General features: G+C 41.3%; 1 protein-coding gene and 1 long non-coding RNA gene across 2 annotated transcripts in view; both read left to right on the top strand.

Annotated features, from left to right (window-relative positions):
• LOC101175365 (1-phosphatidylinositol 4,5-bisphosphate phosphodiesterase beta-1) overlaps positions 1-17,072 on the top strand; it is a 40,482-nt gene that overhangs the window by 1,108 nt on the left and 22,302 nt on the right. The window contains exons 2-8 of the mRNA XM_023963072.2: positions 4,227-4,304; positions 5,398-5,466; positions 12,822-12,962; positions 13,047-13,126; positions 13,670-13,723; positions 14,243-14,318; positions 16,540-16,640. Of these exons, the coding sequence (XP_023818840.1) occupies positions 4,227-4,304; positions 5,398-5,466; positions 12,822-12,962; positions 13,047-13,126; positions 13,670-13,723; positions 14,243-14,318; positions 16,540-16,640 (599 nt within the window). The remainder of the gene's footprint in view (positions 1-4,226; positions 4,305-5,397; positions 5,467-12,821; positions 12,963-13,046; positions 13,127-13,669; positions 13,724-14,242; positions 14,319-16,539; positions 16,641-17,072) is intronic.
• Positions 5,900-7,466, top strand: LOC144984098 (uncharacterized). The gene is made up of 3 exons (XR_013647755.1): positions 5,900-6,037; positions 6,757-6,849; positions 6,928-7,466. It is a non-coding gene; the product is annotated as an uncharacterized LOC144984098 (long non-coding RNA).

The following is a 17,072-nucleotide window of genomic DNA, read 5'->3' as shown; positions in this document are numbered from 1 at the left end:
TTTGATTGAGAAATTCAAGTCTTCAAGTAAAATTTGAGTTTGGCAGTGAAAATATTTGTTTCTCAACAAAACTATGATTATTTTCACACAAAAGTAAAAAAATATTTTTTTGTAAAGTTGACACCTGCAATGGCTGTATGTCCTGCTGAAACACAACAATATTTTTTGCGTTGTCATTAAACAAAGCGTATTTTAGTTTCATGTGGGGGCATCTCATCAGGCAACAACATCAGACAGACAGAAACATAGAGAAAAGGAAAAAACAAACTTTGCTCCATCCATCTGTTTTCTGAACCTTTCAGGTTCACAGGGTTGCTGGGCAGCAGGGACATGCACAGACATTTGGAGGGGCGGGTCATTAAATTTATAAAAGCGGCAAGTGGAGACAAATTTAACCCTTTATGATGACAATTTTCAGGATAGCAGACTGTAAAACAGATACCCATTTTATTACTTTGTAGTACTTCTCCAAGGTTGTCAAAACATGGTTGTTGTTGCTTGTAGCTGCTGTGGCAACAACCTTGAACCTTTAAGGCACTTTCCTTTTTCTGGAAATGAGGTGGACAAGGTCCACTGATCCAGCTTTCTTTGTAGCCTGTTCATAAACCATAAACTCTTTTTGTGTTCGGCTAAGGGCCCGCCTCTGCAAAACCTATCAAGAATTTAAATGCTGCTGCTAAGTCTACATCTAACTACCTCCGTGCATCAGATGTGGTTGCAGTCGCCTCAAGAATTGGAGAGGTCATCTCCAGACAGAGCTGATGTTTTGAGAGTGAGATCATTGCATCGGGTGCTTGAAAGGTCTGGAGCAGGGGTGACCACACTTGTTTCGTGTGCAAACTAATTTTCAGGTGACACTCCAAAAGATCTATATGTAGATCGATATGTTTGTGTACTGATAAACTCACAAACTACACAGTAAGAGTACACAAATCTTTGTAAGGATATAGCTTTGTCATGTATGTGTATGAATATTTTTTGTAGTAATTCATAATTAGAACAGATAAGGCATTTAATTGTGAAAACAGCAGCGACAATCACGTTTCATGCTCTGCTGTAAACCGTGTTACGCAAAGGGTGAGATTTCTAAAGAAGGGGTCAGTGGACAGAGCTTGATAAGCGTCCAGACACTGTTACCAAAATGGGCTTGGATCCTTCGGGTGGGAACCACGTACCTGGCAGCAGGCGCTAGCATGACGGCTGGGTTGGACAGGGCATCTTGGACTCGCCTCAGATCGAGGGCGCACGCGGGCCGGCCAGGGCCTTAAGAAACGCTCCCACGGGCTGGAGAATCCATCTGCTGGGGATCCTGCGCGTGGGGGCCCAGCAGTAGGCGTGGCCAGATCGATCTGAGTAGAGTAACATCGATCGGTGAAGTAATGATACTAGTGTTCTGAGATGCTGATGATGCTTTTGATACTTTCGGCGCAGTTTTTCTTTGATATATACACTATAGAGTTGGAATTCAGTTACAAAGTTTATGGAAGGGCTGTGTCTATCTCTCTGCAGTCTTGCCAGCTTGGGCAAAAGACGCCCAATTTGAGTGGAAAACTGCCAAATCTGGCAAACTATCTATCTTTGAAAAACACTGCGGTCATGCAGCCGTGGTCATGGGGGCAACCAGCCCGACAACTTAGGAACTAAAAGAAAGATCTGCAGTGCCATATCAATCTCCTGCCTGCCTGTATAGCAGCGCACATCGCCCCGTCAGACAGCCTTTCACACATAAAAATAGGACAAAAAGAGCACTTGCTTGAGCCCTCAGCCCAGCCCTCTGCAACAAAATCAAATGTCTAAAACGCATTGTAGCATCAAACATAAAAAATTATGTTTAAGACTGTTTTGTTCTTTTTGGTTAAACAAAGTGTGTCATTTTAGTTCATTAAGCCATTTTTTAAGTACCGTTAGAAAAAGGGTAAATCTATGTCTAACCCCTGTGCTATCCTAGGCACTTTGACATTGGGAGTTGGGTCATCTAGACCCACTAGACAGTGCTCTGAACCTTTTTTCTTCAATGATATGTGATCTTCACTGGTGTCCATGGACTACATGAAATCTTTCCACCTTTATCCACCTTTGTCATGGTAGGGAGAACACGTCAATGTAAGGGGGGGGTCATAGAACAAGGGTTAATGAACACAACACACATCCCTAGCTGTGGTTCACCTTCAGCCAATTGGAATTGAATCGCTTAATTCAAAAGGGGCCCAAGTACACAATTTTTCAAAATAGAGATATTCTATGTTCTATGGTCTTCAAGGAAAAAGCTATCTGATTATGTGCAAAAACCTCCCAAGTCCGTTGTAATGTATTGACTATGCCTGACATTTAAAATGCATTAAGTGCAAATTCCTGTTCTTGGGCCTCTCTTGCATAGGTTTAGCTTTATCCCATAGATGGCAGCACTAGTTATCCAAGATGGGAGCACCCCTGTTTAATTCAAGAAGGGCCCAAGTCCAGAGACTTTAGTTTGCTAGTCCTCTGAAATGATAAAAGTCAGGTGCTTGATATTATAGCATTTGTAAGCTATGAACTGGTGCTAAATCTGGGTAAAGTATTAATCATTTGGTGTAGCCTCCCTTTAAGCTATGGAATTAAAACCATTTCCTGGAAAAACAAACCTCTTGGACTTGGGCCCATTGTGAACTAACCGATTTAAGTGACCTGACTTAGTAGATACAAGCTTGTGATTGGACGTCTTTTTGTTTGCATCACATGTACATAAAACAGTAAAGGTCTCTGTCTGCGGCTGGCAGGCCTGGCTGGGGGGCCGGTCGCTCGGGGGGAACCTTCTTCCCCCAGTTGTGCCTATCCGCTTGTTCCTCCCCGCCCCCACACAAACAAATTTGCATACATGCACATAGGGCTCCGGGACCTAGATTGGTGGGACATGCTGGCGGGGCTGACCGGGGGTGACTCTCTTTGGGGCCTCGTCGGCACCCGCCATCTATTCCACTTTTACTCACATATTAGACACCTTGATTCTTCTAGGGCCTTGTGGGGATGGTCTGGTGGAGGGGGGTACGGTGAAACATCCGTGCTCATCTCTCACCGATCCGCCCCTCAATTTTCACTCACACATTAGACAGCACATACTGCATGTTGGCACCACACACGCGGGGCGGGGGGCAACCAGAAGAATGTGTGTGTGAGAGTGCATGGGTGGGGACAGGCCTGTGGGGCTACCTAGCCATTGCCCGCTGGGGCTCACCCTCCATTTTCCAGAGTGGGAAGGGCAGCACTCGGGGGGTGGGGGGTGGGGTGACGGGGGGTGCACACTGCCACACTGCTCCCTGTCTGCTTTATCCCTCCTCCTAACCCACAGTGTATTGCTGGACAGATATCTTCCGCTCATCTTAGTGTCAGAATTCCATGTTTGGATATAAAATTTGCCTTCCTGCAGATCTAGTATAAATTTTATGAAGCTAAAAATAATAACGTATTCAAGTTAGCAAATCAGCACTTTTAACCCCTCACTTTCTCCCCCTCTCACTTTATTTCTTTTTCTCCCCCCCCCCCCCCCCCCACACACACACACACACTTTCCCCCTCTCCCTCCCCTTTAATAAAAATAATATATATTTGCTTAAAGCACAAAATGTAACAAATAAGTACAAAATGATGAAAAAACAAAAAAACAGAAAGGGGTTTATCCAAATGTACACCCTGGCTATTCAAAAAGTCATGAGCCCTTTATGTGACAGTAAAACCTGTCCAACACAAAAGGCCTTCAGGGCTCATCTGTTTGCTCAGTTGTTGGACAGAACAAGTAAAAAAAACAGTAAAGGCAGGGAAAACGACAAAGTTTACCAGAAAAGTTTACCAAAATCAATTTGTTTACCTTTTTACAAACACAGTGTTCTTCTTTTCTGTGGCTTTCAACCAATACTGCTGTTACTCTCAGGACTACAATACATTTTTATGCGTATCTGTGGAAGCACACCTGTTTGAATTCTTTCGGGTTTTAAAGCAAAGTTAATCTAATGTTCACAACAAATTTTCACAACTTCAAACCAGCTTCACTTCTGTTCAGGAACTGAAAATGCAGACAAACCTCCTCTGCTTTTCTGCGTTTCATGGTGGAAACTATGAAGCATGACCTCACAGGGATGAGATAAGCTTAAACATCATATTTGCTGGTATCAAACAAACACCGGCCTATAGTTAAAACATGTGATGTTTCTTACCCCACCCCCTTCATTAGTTTTTCTTTACTATCTTTTCAGGACCTATCCACTGTCACACCTGTAACCCTTCATGTGGATCCCAATGGATTTTATCTCTACTGGACTGACCAGAACAAGGTAGAGTGCAAAGATAACACAACATTTCAATAATCATTTTTCAGGCCAGATCATCTTCATTCTGAGCGGTCTACACGGTAGAAGCTGGAGGCATTCTGCTAGCAGTAATCATTGTTGCTTAAGAGCTTTTCGAAACCCGCCTATGTCACTATGGAGATGTGGTGATAACTGTCCGAAAACGAATACCTGCAAAATCTGAGTCATCTGAAGCAGCAGCATTAGATCCAATGAAACAAGGAGAGCCAACATGATGGTCTAAGTTCAAAGGATGCTGGGCAGAGGCTACAGTGTAAGGCTTAAATAAATCAGAGTGTTGTCTAAAAAGAACAGACTAACATCCAGACAATCAGCTATGTAGGCTGTTTATAAAGTTAGTCGATAACAAGCACTTGGATTGAATATATATTTATAAAATCTCTTTAATGTCAACAGTTTATTCACCTGAATTGCTGAGTTACAAAAGGAATAACTTTTAGATGTCTGTTGTACCATCTCAATTGTTAAAAATGTAAAAAGTACAAAAAAGACAAGCGTTTCGTGTTTCGGTTAAAGTCCCACTCCGATCATCTTTTGATTGATTGTCAAAGCGATCCCAGTGGTCTTTAATTACAATTACGCTGTTTTTTTTTTTTAGGAAAAATCAAAAACCTGTCATTTCCAGGACATAGTTCCTGCAGAGCAGCAGGAGTTCATTAGAAATTCCCCTCTGAAATGACTAAAGTTGTCAGTCTGCAACAACTAAACAGACAAATAATGTCCTTAGACTGAACTCTTTAACTAGGAAGATGAAAACCAAAATACATGTGTTGAGCCTTGATCAAAATTTGAATAAAAAACCCAAGGATAGAGAAAACAGAACAAACTGAATTGCTTTTTGTAGCATTGTTTTCATCTGGTGATGCACAGTTATTCTGCTTTGAACAAAACTGTCCTGTTTGGTGGAAAGAAGAGACCCGCAACTTTGGTAGAAAAAGACATTCAATGGAATATTTTATGATAAGAATATGGTTTGGATAAGACAGAAATGTTGCCTTAAGAACCCAGGAAGTGGAGTTTGTTTTTGTGTATTTTGTCATTTGTGTGTTTTCATCAGGACACAGAGTTGTTGGATCTGACTGTCGTGAAGGATGTCCGAACAGGAAGAAGCACCAAAACAACAAAGGTAATGTTTGTTCTTTTTTCATTTTAAGTGTTCTGAGCATTGTTAAAATGCAGGAACATTTGTTTTTGTTCAGTGTTTGTTCAGTTTTGATGACAGGACACCAAGCTCATATGACTTCATTCATTTTGTGGCTCCACAGTTTTTTTCCAGGCGTACTTTTTCAAACAGTTCTGTTAAACAACAGACCAAAAGCAAGGAACCACTTTCATTATTAGACTCCCCTAGGGCCTATAACAAATGGTTCATGGGGTAAGTATGTGGAGCTTAAATAAAACAACATTTTAAGCCCAAATATTTAAGTTCGCTTAATAAAGTTATAACAGCAAGTTGTTAACTTATTTAAAGAAGTGAGTTGAACTGAAAATGTATTAAAGTTGAAACATTTTTATATTTTGAGAGTATTTTACACCAAATATGTGTTCACATAACGACAACAAAATATTACGTTGGTGAAACTTGATTTCATGTTGAGCGTTCTTAAAAAACTGGGGCAGCCAGAGCAGAAAGACAGACCCGCCTTAAAGGAGAAACAGCAAGCATGGAGCATCTCATTGAAGGACTTTGCTCTCTGGTAAGTGCTCATTTTTAAAATTTGTTTTAAGGGCAAAACTGATTCAGTCAACATATTATCTTTCAACTTTGTCCCAAGAGGTGCAGGGGAAAAAACTTGCTGCAGGTGCCTCGTTTTCTAGCTAACGTTAGCTAGCAACTGAATTTCATTGTTCTGGAAGCTAGCCAGAGGCTGCGTTAAATTTAAACAAGGATAGAACTAAGTATTCAGTGTCATTGCAATCTCAAATTCAACTGAATAAAGAGTTTTTGAAATGCCTCCTCGCAGAGTTCTTCTGTCTTCTTTTTTTCCTGACATGTTTATCATGTAACTTTTCCTCCTGTTGCAAACATGCAACATTAGCGTTTTGAATATATTTTTGGCGGGAGAAACACTTGTCTGCGACTGTCGGCTCAAGTTGAAAGGTTCAGTGGGGTCATTTATCCAGTTCTGGTGTTAGAAGGAGAGAGACATTTTATACGTTTTTAATACTTTTACTTCTGTTAAGTAGCGTCCTCTTCAGATTAACTTCATAACATAACGAGTCATACATGGAACTTCTGTTTATATCTGAGCATTATGTATTTATTTTCCAAGGCAGCTAATATATCTGTGGTATTTTTGTATCTGATTTCTCACTTTTAGCTTCCTGAAAGCTGAAAAGTTTATGGAGAAAGCCCAGCTCCTAACTTATCTGCGACCTTTATGCACATATCACGCTTTCCCCTTTCTCTCCACAGAACCATTCCTCTGAGATGAAAAGGGAGGCGGCTATTCCTTCCTTGGTGATCTACCTAAATGAAAAGGAGGAAGAGCTTTTCAAAGAACTGTTGGTAGGTAGAGGACTTATTTGACACTTGATCCCATGTTTTTGGATTTAAACACTGTTATTATTTTAAAATTACTTTTAGGAAGAAGATGGTGACATCACTGGGGAAGTCTTTTGTCATCGCAAGTGGGACTACACCAGGGCTGATATAGGCCCTGAACATAAGTTACTGAAAAGTCAGAAGAACAACTTAGAGGTGTTTCAGAAAGTATTCTTTGAGCTTGATGCCCTGAAACAAACCAAGCCCATAGGTAATGTCTTAAAAAAAATGAACTTCTGATGTAAACGTTCTTCTAAAACAGGGGAGTTGAACTTCAGGCTCGGAGGGCTGACGTCTTGCTGGTTTTCCAGAACTTGCTGCGTGATGATCTTCTGATCACCTGGTCTGGTGTGAACCCAGAACTTTGAAAACAAGGAGGGCATTTGGAGGGAGTGAGAGCCTCAGTTTCTTTGTTTCCACCAACGTCATCTTTTTTGTTTCTGATTGGCTTAACACAGGTGATTAGCAGGAAGTAGAACAAGGAAACCTGGAAAACAAGCCCTCACAGCCTGGAATTTGACATCTGTGCTATAGAAACTTGTTAACTGTTGCTGGTTGAACAAATGTTAAATTTAAGTAGTATGTTTGATTTTGAAGGTTTTATGTGTCACTGCAGTATTTCTTTGGCTTTGTACAAATTGCATGACATTAGATATTGCTGCAGTCACATCAATATTTGCTTTTTTTTGGACTCTTTCATTTTTGAGAAGCAAAGAGAAATACGTTTTTATGAGGTGGAATAGCTCTTTAATTTTTGTGACATATTGAAAAAAGAAAGGTGTATTGTTGAAAAAAAATATTTCTTTTCATAATAAACAATTTAAGCAAAAAACTAGAATGGTGGTGTTTGTTTCAGCTGAAGTAATTTAGTTCATAGTACTGATAAAATTATAGTAACACTTTGCATGGACTTTTTTTGAGTCAAATAAACAAAATAAATAAGTTGAAGTAGCTTAAATACAATAATTTGCTGACTTAAATTCACCTAAGGTTTTTACTAAAAATACTAAATAATGTGTGTTTGTAGGCCTAAAAAAATTAAATTGATCAAACTCAAAAAGTAAATTTACTCAATACTGACCAGAGTTGGGATCTTTAAAAAGATCCATGCAAATTGTTAACTCAGTTGGAAATAATCAAACCAAAAGTATTGCACAAACAATACAATCAACAGAGTTTTACATCCATACAAAGAACGTAGGATAATAAGTCATCAAATCATAGATTGCTTGAAAGGGAGTGGAAGGAATCAAACTTATAATCCCAGCTGTCAGAAGTCAGAACTCTGTCTCCTCCTCTGGTCACCAGCGGAAACCATCTCCAGAGTTCTAGCCACACTTCCTGGACGATGCACACCTGACTCTCATTCACTCAATCAACCACAACCTACTTAAGCTCTGCACTGAGCAGAAGTATTGTTTGTCCAAGCAGTGTCTTGTAACCCTTGTGCTATTTTAGGCATTTCAACATTGGGAGTTGGGTCATCTAGACCCACTAGACAGTGCTCTGAACCTTTTTTCTTCAATGATTTGTGATCTTCACTGGTGTCCATGGATTACATGAAATCTTTCCACCTTTATCCACATTTGTCATGGTAGGAAGAACACGTCAATGGAAGGGTGGGGTCATCTAAGATAGCAGACAAGGGTTAAGAGAAATATCACATATGTACCAGCGTATCTGTCTGTGCTGAAGTCAAAAGGCTCCTGGTAGAAAAAATTCCAACATATGCCATTAATGGAAGAAGTATTGTTTGTGCCACTCTGCCTTCATTACTGAGTGTTATATCTGGACCTGATCTTCTGTCTTCTGACCTTGACTCTGTTTGTTTGCCGCCTGTCCTGATCCTCACCTGGATTTCGACTACCCTCTATCTGATGATCTCATCCCTGTTATTGACCTCTGCCTTCCTGACCCTGATTTAGCTTTGTGGACTTTAAGTTGAGCTAATAAACCTGCAGCTTTTGGATCCAGCCGTCTGCCTGTTCTTGTGACACTAACCTTGTTCTACCGTTCTATTTTCTTTAAATGATTTTTCATTATCCGGTTCATAACTTCTTATAAGACATTTATACCTTAACACAGTTTCAGGTCATTAAGAATCCTTAAGTATCAAAAAATCAAATGACAAAGATGAAGTACTTAATAGTTATGTAAATAGACATAACACTATAGAGTTCAAGTATTAAAAATTAAAAAATGTGCGCAGATTATTTTTTATTAGAAAAATAGTGAATGTAAATCACTTTTTGGAAAACCAAGTGAAATGATATGAGTAGAGATCAATCACTTTAACCATCTTTAATAATTAAGTAATTTTGTTATAAGAATTATGTGCTAATGCTGTGAAATAAGGTCCATATTCTGACAATCCTCTATAGTTGGTTTTCCTTTGAGTTCTCAGAGTTTGAGTTCTCAGTGCTGTAATGTCTCAAGACAGTGTTTGTCAAAGTCCTTAGCCTTCTGCAGCTTATACCAGTGCAGCGGTGTATGTTGTCTGCAGGTCAGACATCTCCGCTTACATTCAGGGTCACTGTTGACTTTCAGAGATAGTAGTAGATCCCAGGTACCAGCTTTTCCCCACCACTACAATGTCCAGTTGTCTCTATCACTTTCAAAGGTGTTTCCCTCTTTGACTTTGGGGTCTCCTGGCCATATTCTGTCAACATGTTTTTGTACTGTACTCTGTTTCAGTCACTTGATTGTGGCGCTCCATGTGTCGCACACTGTGCAGATATGTGCTGGGATGTCTTTGCACAGCCTACACCTTGGGTCTTGTCTGGTGTGGTAGATCTGTACCTCTATTGCTCTGGTGCTCAGGGCTTGTTCCTGAGTTGCCAGGATGCCTCGCTCCTGAACAAAGCAAGAATAAAGGAGTGTGGACCAAGAGGTGGAAGCTCCAAAATCTGGAAAGTTCAGCATGGCGAAATCTATGCTGGAGCGCTGCATTTTTGCATTCAAAAGCCGCCTCGGCCAGCTCACACACAATTAAAGCTGCTCCTCTGCTTGGAGACATGGTTCTCCCGAGTCAGATCACTCACGGACTGCGGTCAGAAGCCTCCTCCGGAGCGTACACCATAACAAAGGACTATCCCCTGCCCACAAACACAAAACTACGAGTCCGGCTGCACTGCTCAGAGACATGCTTCGCTGGCGTTGAGCTGCCGGCTGGTCCTGTTTGCATTCCAAAGCCTCACACCAAGAGAGCACTGATGTCATCACCGCCTCCCTTCAGGAACTTCCGGAAATTATTTATAAGACAGTTTTTGCGCGGTTGATGTAAAAACGAATATGCAATCCCCTCTTTGCATTAACGCTTTCATGATGTCACAGAATGAGGAATGCTGAAGTGGAAAATAAAAAAGCATTTTGGAGGATTGATTTTAATTGTATTTTTTAAGCAGTTGATGCAGTTACATTGTGAAAATGAACAAGTATTTCTGTTGAGCCATTTCAATTGACAAATTAGATACATCAAATTGAAATGGCTAAAGACTTATTTGAAAATGAATTGTCGAATACTATTTTTTTTTATCATTTTAATTAAGTGACAGAATGTCATGGTAAATTGTGTTGAAGAAGAAAAAGAAAAAGGCATTTGGTGGATGGATTTTTCATTTTCATTTTGACTCAACGAAGTTGACTTATTGTGAAAAGTGAAAAAGCATTTTGGGTATTGACTTTTGTTTTAAATTATGAGACAGATCTGCTTCCATAAGGAGCAAACCCTGAACAAGCACCAGAGCAACAAAGGAACAGATTTATCACACCAGACAAGACCAAAGATGTAAGCTGTGCCACAAGGCCCCTTAGAAAACCCAGCACACAACTCCAGAGAACATCTACAGTCTGGACAACATCTGGACAGAATGTGGGCAGGAGACCCCAAAGTGAAAGAGAGAAACACCTCTGAAAGGGGTAGAGAACAAAGATCCTGTAGGTTTTTATATACAGATAGAATAGTAATGCCGAACCAACCAGACAACCCAAACTGTGGCTGTGCAGACCCCTTGAAAGACAACTGACTTGATACTCCAGAAAAATACAGCGCCAGGAACTGCTAAGAAACTGCACAGGAAACTTAATCTCTTAAGCCTCTGGTAAAGGACTCAAGGCTGGGTGAGAAACCACTTGCAAAGTGTGAGAAGAGATGGGTCATGGTCTGCTGATGGCTGCCACCTGTGACTGCGCTTATGTAAACCAAGTCCTGCTATAGGAGTTCCAGCTGCTTTGCCGGAACACCTCATCTCACCAGAAACAACTACCTGCTTCTATACAGCATACGCCATAAACTTGTATCTGTAGCTATACCTGCACCTGCATCTGCTTGTTTGTGATCAGCCCTGACCTGTTTCTGCTCCTCGACCTACCCTTCAGTCAGCTCCTCTGTATGTATGTATGGATCTATCGACAGAAGATCAGGTCCAGATAAGCTTTGTTGCGTTCGTTTGGTTTGGGAGTCTGTTTTCAGAAGTTCTGTTAATGTAACAGCACAACATGCATAAGAGGGTACTGGCCCACCAGTTCCCCAGGCAGCCCTTTTGACTTTCTTTTCCATCCTGACCCAAATGACTGGGCCTCCAAAGTTGGGGTGATCTGGCTTCAATGTGGCCTTCTTTTGTCATAATCCCTACAGAACTGGACAATATTTCCCTTTTTGTTGCAACGCCCACCTATTATTTTCTCGTATGTGGACCACTGGCTGAAAGGATCAGCTGTGTTTATGCATCTGGGGCTTGGATTCTTGGCAAATTAGGACTTTTCTTATACTATAAAAAGCCATGTTATTGTTCTCTTCCTCGGTTAAAATGTTAATTGACTCTGAGCCGCACCAGTCAAGGCCCTCGACAGGACCCCCACCATTTGTTGTTCTGCTTGTCCTAAATATTGTATCTGGCCCAATTACTGGTCCTTCCAGTCACAGTAATTGAGCGTTGAGTCGAACCCACTAAACTTGGGCACCCAAGGTGCACCAACAAACACAGGCATCATCATGTTGTGGGCTTTTCAAAAAGCAAGCACATCAAGAACTTGGTTTTAACCTGCTCAGCAGCTAATCCTGCTGACAAAGCTAGATGGGGAAAGGCCATAACAGCAACAGATCAGATCAGCTGGGAGGAGGACAAAAGTTTACCAAGCTTACTAGAGGGAGAACGGGTATCTACTTTTAAGAGGCAGAATTGCTGTGCAAATGATTGTATTCTTCTCTGGGCCGACTAAGTCAGAATCCCCGGGGTTTTGTCAACCACAAGAAGCTCTTGTCTGTTTAAAACAAACAGAAGCCTGATTATAAGCAAAACATCATAAAAAAGCAATAAAAGTTTCAAAATAACAGTATAACATGCAACACCTGCAAAACAGGTCCTGGAAATAGAAAAGTAATTCTCCACAAAATACTCCAAAGAGTTATTAATTCTTCAAATCTCTCATTTTTTATAATGGTCTTCTATAAAAAGGAAAAGAAAAGAAAAGGTACGTAAGTCAGAGAGGGGTGCATTACAATTAAACCCTTCGCTAATCCACCTTGCTCTCCCTTTCTTGGCTCCAACTCTACATGTGTGACACGGCGTGACATCCTTGGCTGTCTAATGCAATGGTCTTGCATCTTTTTAGATGGTTGGTTTCGGTGACTGTTCTTATTTTTCTGAGTTTCTTTTATTTCAGATTTTTGTGGGTCTTTCTTTCACTAACAGAAGGGAGAGGGAAGTGTTTAACTGACAACCTGTAACTGTAAGAGCAAACCATTTTTCAAAAATCCAAAGAAAAGTCCTTTCTGTCTGACGGCTGTGTCACAAATGAATCTCCAATGAAAGGAGCTGCTGGTTGACTCTGAGGAGAAACTGTCTGTGAACACTTCATGACATTTACGGCTCCTTCCACCTCCTCCTCCTGGGTTTCTTTCAGCTCATACCCTGCTCCTATTTATCATCCTCCAGGAAGCCAAGCTGCGTGAATTGCTCGATGTGGGAAACCTGGTGGGTCGGCTGGAGAATCGCATGGTTACCGTGGTTACGGCTTCAGACCTCGTCAACGTTAACCAGCTTAACTTCATCGCTTCACAGGAGGATGAAGCAAAGGTGCTGAGGTTATGCCTACAGCTGAGACTGGAGGGAATGACAATGATGATCGTGGTGAAGATTACAGGCCCTGTGTCATTGCAGGTTTGGTGTGAGGAGCTCTTTTCTCTGTCTTCAAACCTTTTGAGTCACAACCTGAACAGAGATCAAAGTCTGCTTAAAGCGTGAGTCTGTTCACACACACCCACACACTCATGCATGCACACATACGCAGCTTCTGAGAAAAAAAGGAAAATACCTTGTTTCAGTTCTATACATTTGGAGACACGTGTGTCATTTTTGTTCTTGTTTTCCATGTTCAAAAATTGGTGCTCATTTCCACAAAAATGGAGATGTTTTTTCCCCCAGTATGAAGTTCTTTAAACTTTGGACAGGTTCCATATTCTCAGTTTTTGTGGAAAATTGGATTCAATGAGAGTAAGATACTACTGTCCTGAAGCTCCTGAACAAACCCAAACTGTCGTCCCTCCAAAAGCCTAAAAGCTCCGTGATCTTTTTGGACCCAATGTTTAATACTTGAAGCTGTGCTGTTGAGTTCTTACTAATGAAATGATGGATTTTCTTTGCAGTTTCTCTCAGCAGTGTTCTTTCTGACCCTGTAGTGTTAATGTGAATTTTTGATTGCATTCTGTAAGGTTCAGGCTGCTGCTCCTCAGATCTTTGCTGAAGCCTCACCTCCATGACACAGAACTCTGCTCTTGTTTCAGGTATGTCCGCTTAACACTTCAGCTGAACACAGACGGAAGAATTCCCGTGAAAAAGTGAGTAAATCCCTACAGACACATTTCCAGTTTTCAGTAAGTATTGGTCCCAACAAAGCTTTTGGACTCTCACTCAAAGCAGACAATCATAGAGGGTTTGAGAAACAGGCTAACAGCCTCTGTGGAGACTTTTAAACTCAAACTTTCCTCTGTTCTGTCTCTTGCTTCCAAATATAAAGTTAATTTCACTTGGGGAAACAAAAACAGGGACAGGATTCACCAAGGTGCTTAATTCAGCACTGACCTGGTATCAACCAGTGAGATGATAAAACAGTGATGAAGGTGAGCTAATGTCTGACAAAGATTGAGTCTTTAAAGGATTAGGAGTGAATGTGTACCTCTGGTTGACAAAGTAGAGATAAAAAATAAAGGGTGCATCATGGTTTGTGTCTGCATCGTATCTCCAGTGAGCTCAGAAAGGCCTGAGATGTAAATGAGAGGTCCCTGTGATCTTCTGTCACAAACCTGGAGCTGCCCCAGTGCTCACTCAGGATGATCTGTCATCTTTGTGTGTTTCAGCATTGTTCGGCTCTTTTCATCGGACAGAAAAAGAGTGGAGACCGCGCTGGACAGTTGTAGACTGCCGTATGGACGGGTAAAGAGCAGTTCATGTCACTGCATTTGTTTCCCTGTATTTGAAGGTGATGCTGTTGAAGCGCAGATTCTTTCACCAGCAGAGATGCAATGCCCCCCAGCCCCGTGGATCCACATGCACTATCATATTTTCTCTGCAGCTTTAACAATGATCTGTTCTTCAGTCCACCATGTCCTTTTTGGCCCATGGCTTCCAGGATAACTCTTGACCTTTGGTCCACAATAATTCACATTCCATTATCTCAAATTGATGATTAAGAAAAGAAATCCTTGAAGAGAATGACATGTTGACCAGTTCCACAAGCGGGATGAAAAGATGGAAGGAGAACTTTGAAGATATGATGAATGAGGAAAATGTTAGAGAGCATTGAATAGAAGGGTTGGATGTTATGGAGGCAGAAGAGGCAAAGATCAGTAAGGATGAAGACAGACAGAAGACATTGAAAAGGATGAAGAGTGGAAAGCAGCTGACATTTCTGAAGTTATTAATTAAGTTTGTTAAATAAAAAACAATCAAGGTCAGATTAAACCCAGACTTTCTTTCTGTCTGGGGTTTTCTTTGGATTAGTGTTGACATTATAGTTGGTGATGGTACAGTTGTTAGGGAGAACATTGTCGTGAAATGCCTATTGTTGTGTTTTTTTAACGTTTTGATTAGTCTGTCAGGCTGTGACTTCTCCTGGTTGCCCTCCCCTCCTCTGAGGTCTCCTGTGAGAGTCACAGCTGCAACCGATTTGTCATCAATAAGGCGTGGCCTTGAACCCTCCCTGAGTTGGTTGTGTTAATTCTGGTTATTAAAACCTTTGCTAATTTGAGGATTTGTGTAATTTCCTCCCTGCTCCTGGGTTTCATCGTTGGCCAATCTGTCACAGTCATAAACATTGCTGACCGCTGGTTTAGACTGACAGTGCAGCCGTTTTTTAGAAGCGCGGGTGTGGGAGAGAACACAATGGCATTAAAGAGGAGGTTTAGTAAAGGGAACAAACTTAAATCCACAGGCACTAAACATCATCCTAACAAACTGAAGGCATCCCCCAAAATACAACAAGAGGAGAAATAACACAACTACCCACTGAGCCTAAAGTGGAACTTAAACCAGAGGGACATTACTAAGACAAAACCATACATGAAAAGAAGGAAAACCAGGCCTTTTCCACAGACAGTCCAACAGCCGGGGCAAGCTGATCCCTCGGATCCCTCTCAGGGAATTCTGCTGCCGCTGGAGCAGGGGCTGCTGAGGCTTTTATGCTTCCTGCCCAGCCTGGCGATGGGGGGAAGGAAGGAGGCTGCAGTCATGTCCTGCAGGAGGTGGAGTAAGGCAGTGTGGTGGAGTAGGCCTCTGCAGGGGATGGACATACATAGACATTGGTCAGGGATCAGCTCTGAGCCCCTTCCTGTTTGCAAGGGTGATGGACAGACTAACAGATAAGGGTTAAACAGGAACCTCTATGGACCGTGATGTTTGCAGATGACATTGTGATCTTTAGTTAGAGGAGGGGGCAGTTGGAGGAACATCTAGAGAGGTGGAGATTTATTCTGGAAAGGAGAAGAACGAAGGTCAGCTGCAGCAAGACAGTATTTGTGTGTAATTGAGAGGAACTGGAGAGGAACGGTGGGGTTACATGGAGCAGAGGTGGAGGACTTTAAGGACTTGAGGTCAACAGTTCAGATCAACAGAAAGTGTGATAAAGAAGTGAAGAGGTGTGTGCGAACGGGTGGAGGAAGGTTTCAGGATTGATGTGTGACAAAAGAGTGTGGTGAGAGCAGCCATGTTGTTGGTTTGAGACTCTGATGCAGAGACAGGAAGCAGAGCTGGAGGTAGCAGAGATGACCAAGATGGATAGGATCAGGAATGAATACATCAGAGGAACAGATCATGGTGTTTTGGAGATAAATGCAGATGAAGATGGTTTGGACACTTTGAGAGGAGGAACAGCAAATGATGTTGGTAAAAGGATATTAAGGTTGGAGCTAAGAGGTTTAGAGGAAGACCAAAGAGGAGGTTCATAAATGTAGTGTTTGAGGACATGAAGGAGGCTGGTGTTAGGAGGATTCAGGGAGAGGGTTGGATGGAGGCAGATGATTAGCTATGGCACCCCCAAAAGGATGCAGCTGAAAGACAAAGAAGAAGCTCTAAAGTGAAGAAAACAGAAACTAATGACCAGGACGTTATTGTAAAACACGTGCATTTCTGTATTATGTTTTGTCTTATTTTCTGGCAGGGTGACAGCATCAGAGTGGAGGACTTTACTCTTGAAGTTTACAAGAGCTTCCTGGACAGTTTGTGTCCTCGTCCCGAGCTCGGAAACATCTTCAAGCTGCAGTAAGAACACACATATTTGTCTCTAACTACCAAATAAGGCCAACTATGAGGAACCTGCAACATGCAGAACATATGAAGACATTTTCTAAGAAAAATTAAACATATTGGAAATGTGTATTCATTTCAGGGCTGTTTAATTGTTTTTAAATATTTATTTATTTTTACATAAATCGGGGTTCCAGCTCATAAAACCCAAAAATACAGGATTTCAAAAAATGTGAAAACTGTGGGGAAATCTCTTAATTTTTTGCTCAGTTTTCACAAAAAGATTAAAAAATAGACATTATAATCAAATTAATCAAAATAAAACAACTTCTACAAATTCTTCGTTTTATTGAATCTTTGACAACTGTAAGAAAAAACATTTAACACTTAAACAGAGCAGTTCTGTGAAGTGGCTTCAACAATCAAGTAAAAATACTGCAACTATTA

The sequence above is a fragment of the Oryzias latipes genome, chromosome 15 (assembly GCF_053564925.1).
Source record: "Oryzias latipes strain Hd-rR chromosome 15, Olatipes_Hd-rR_3.1".
NCBI lineage: Eukaryota > Metazoa > Chordata > Actinopteri > Beloniformes > Adrianichthyidae > Oryzias > Oryzias latipes.
The sequence above is the reverse complement of the archived record's forward strand: the minus strand, read 5'-3'. Positions and strand labels throughout refer to the sequence as shown.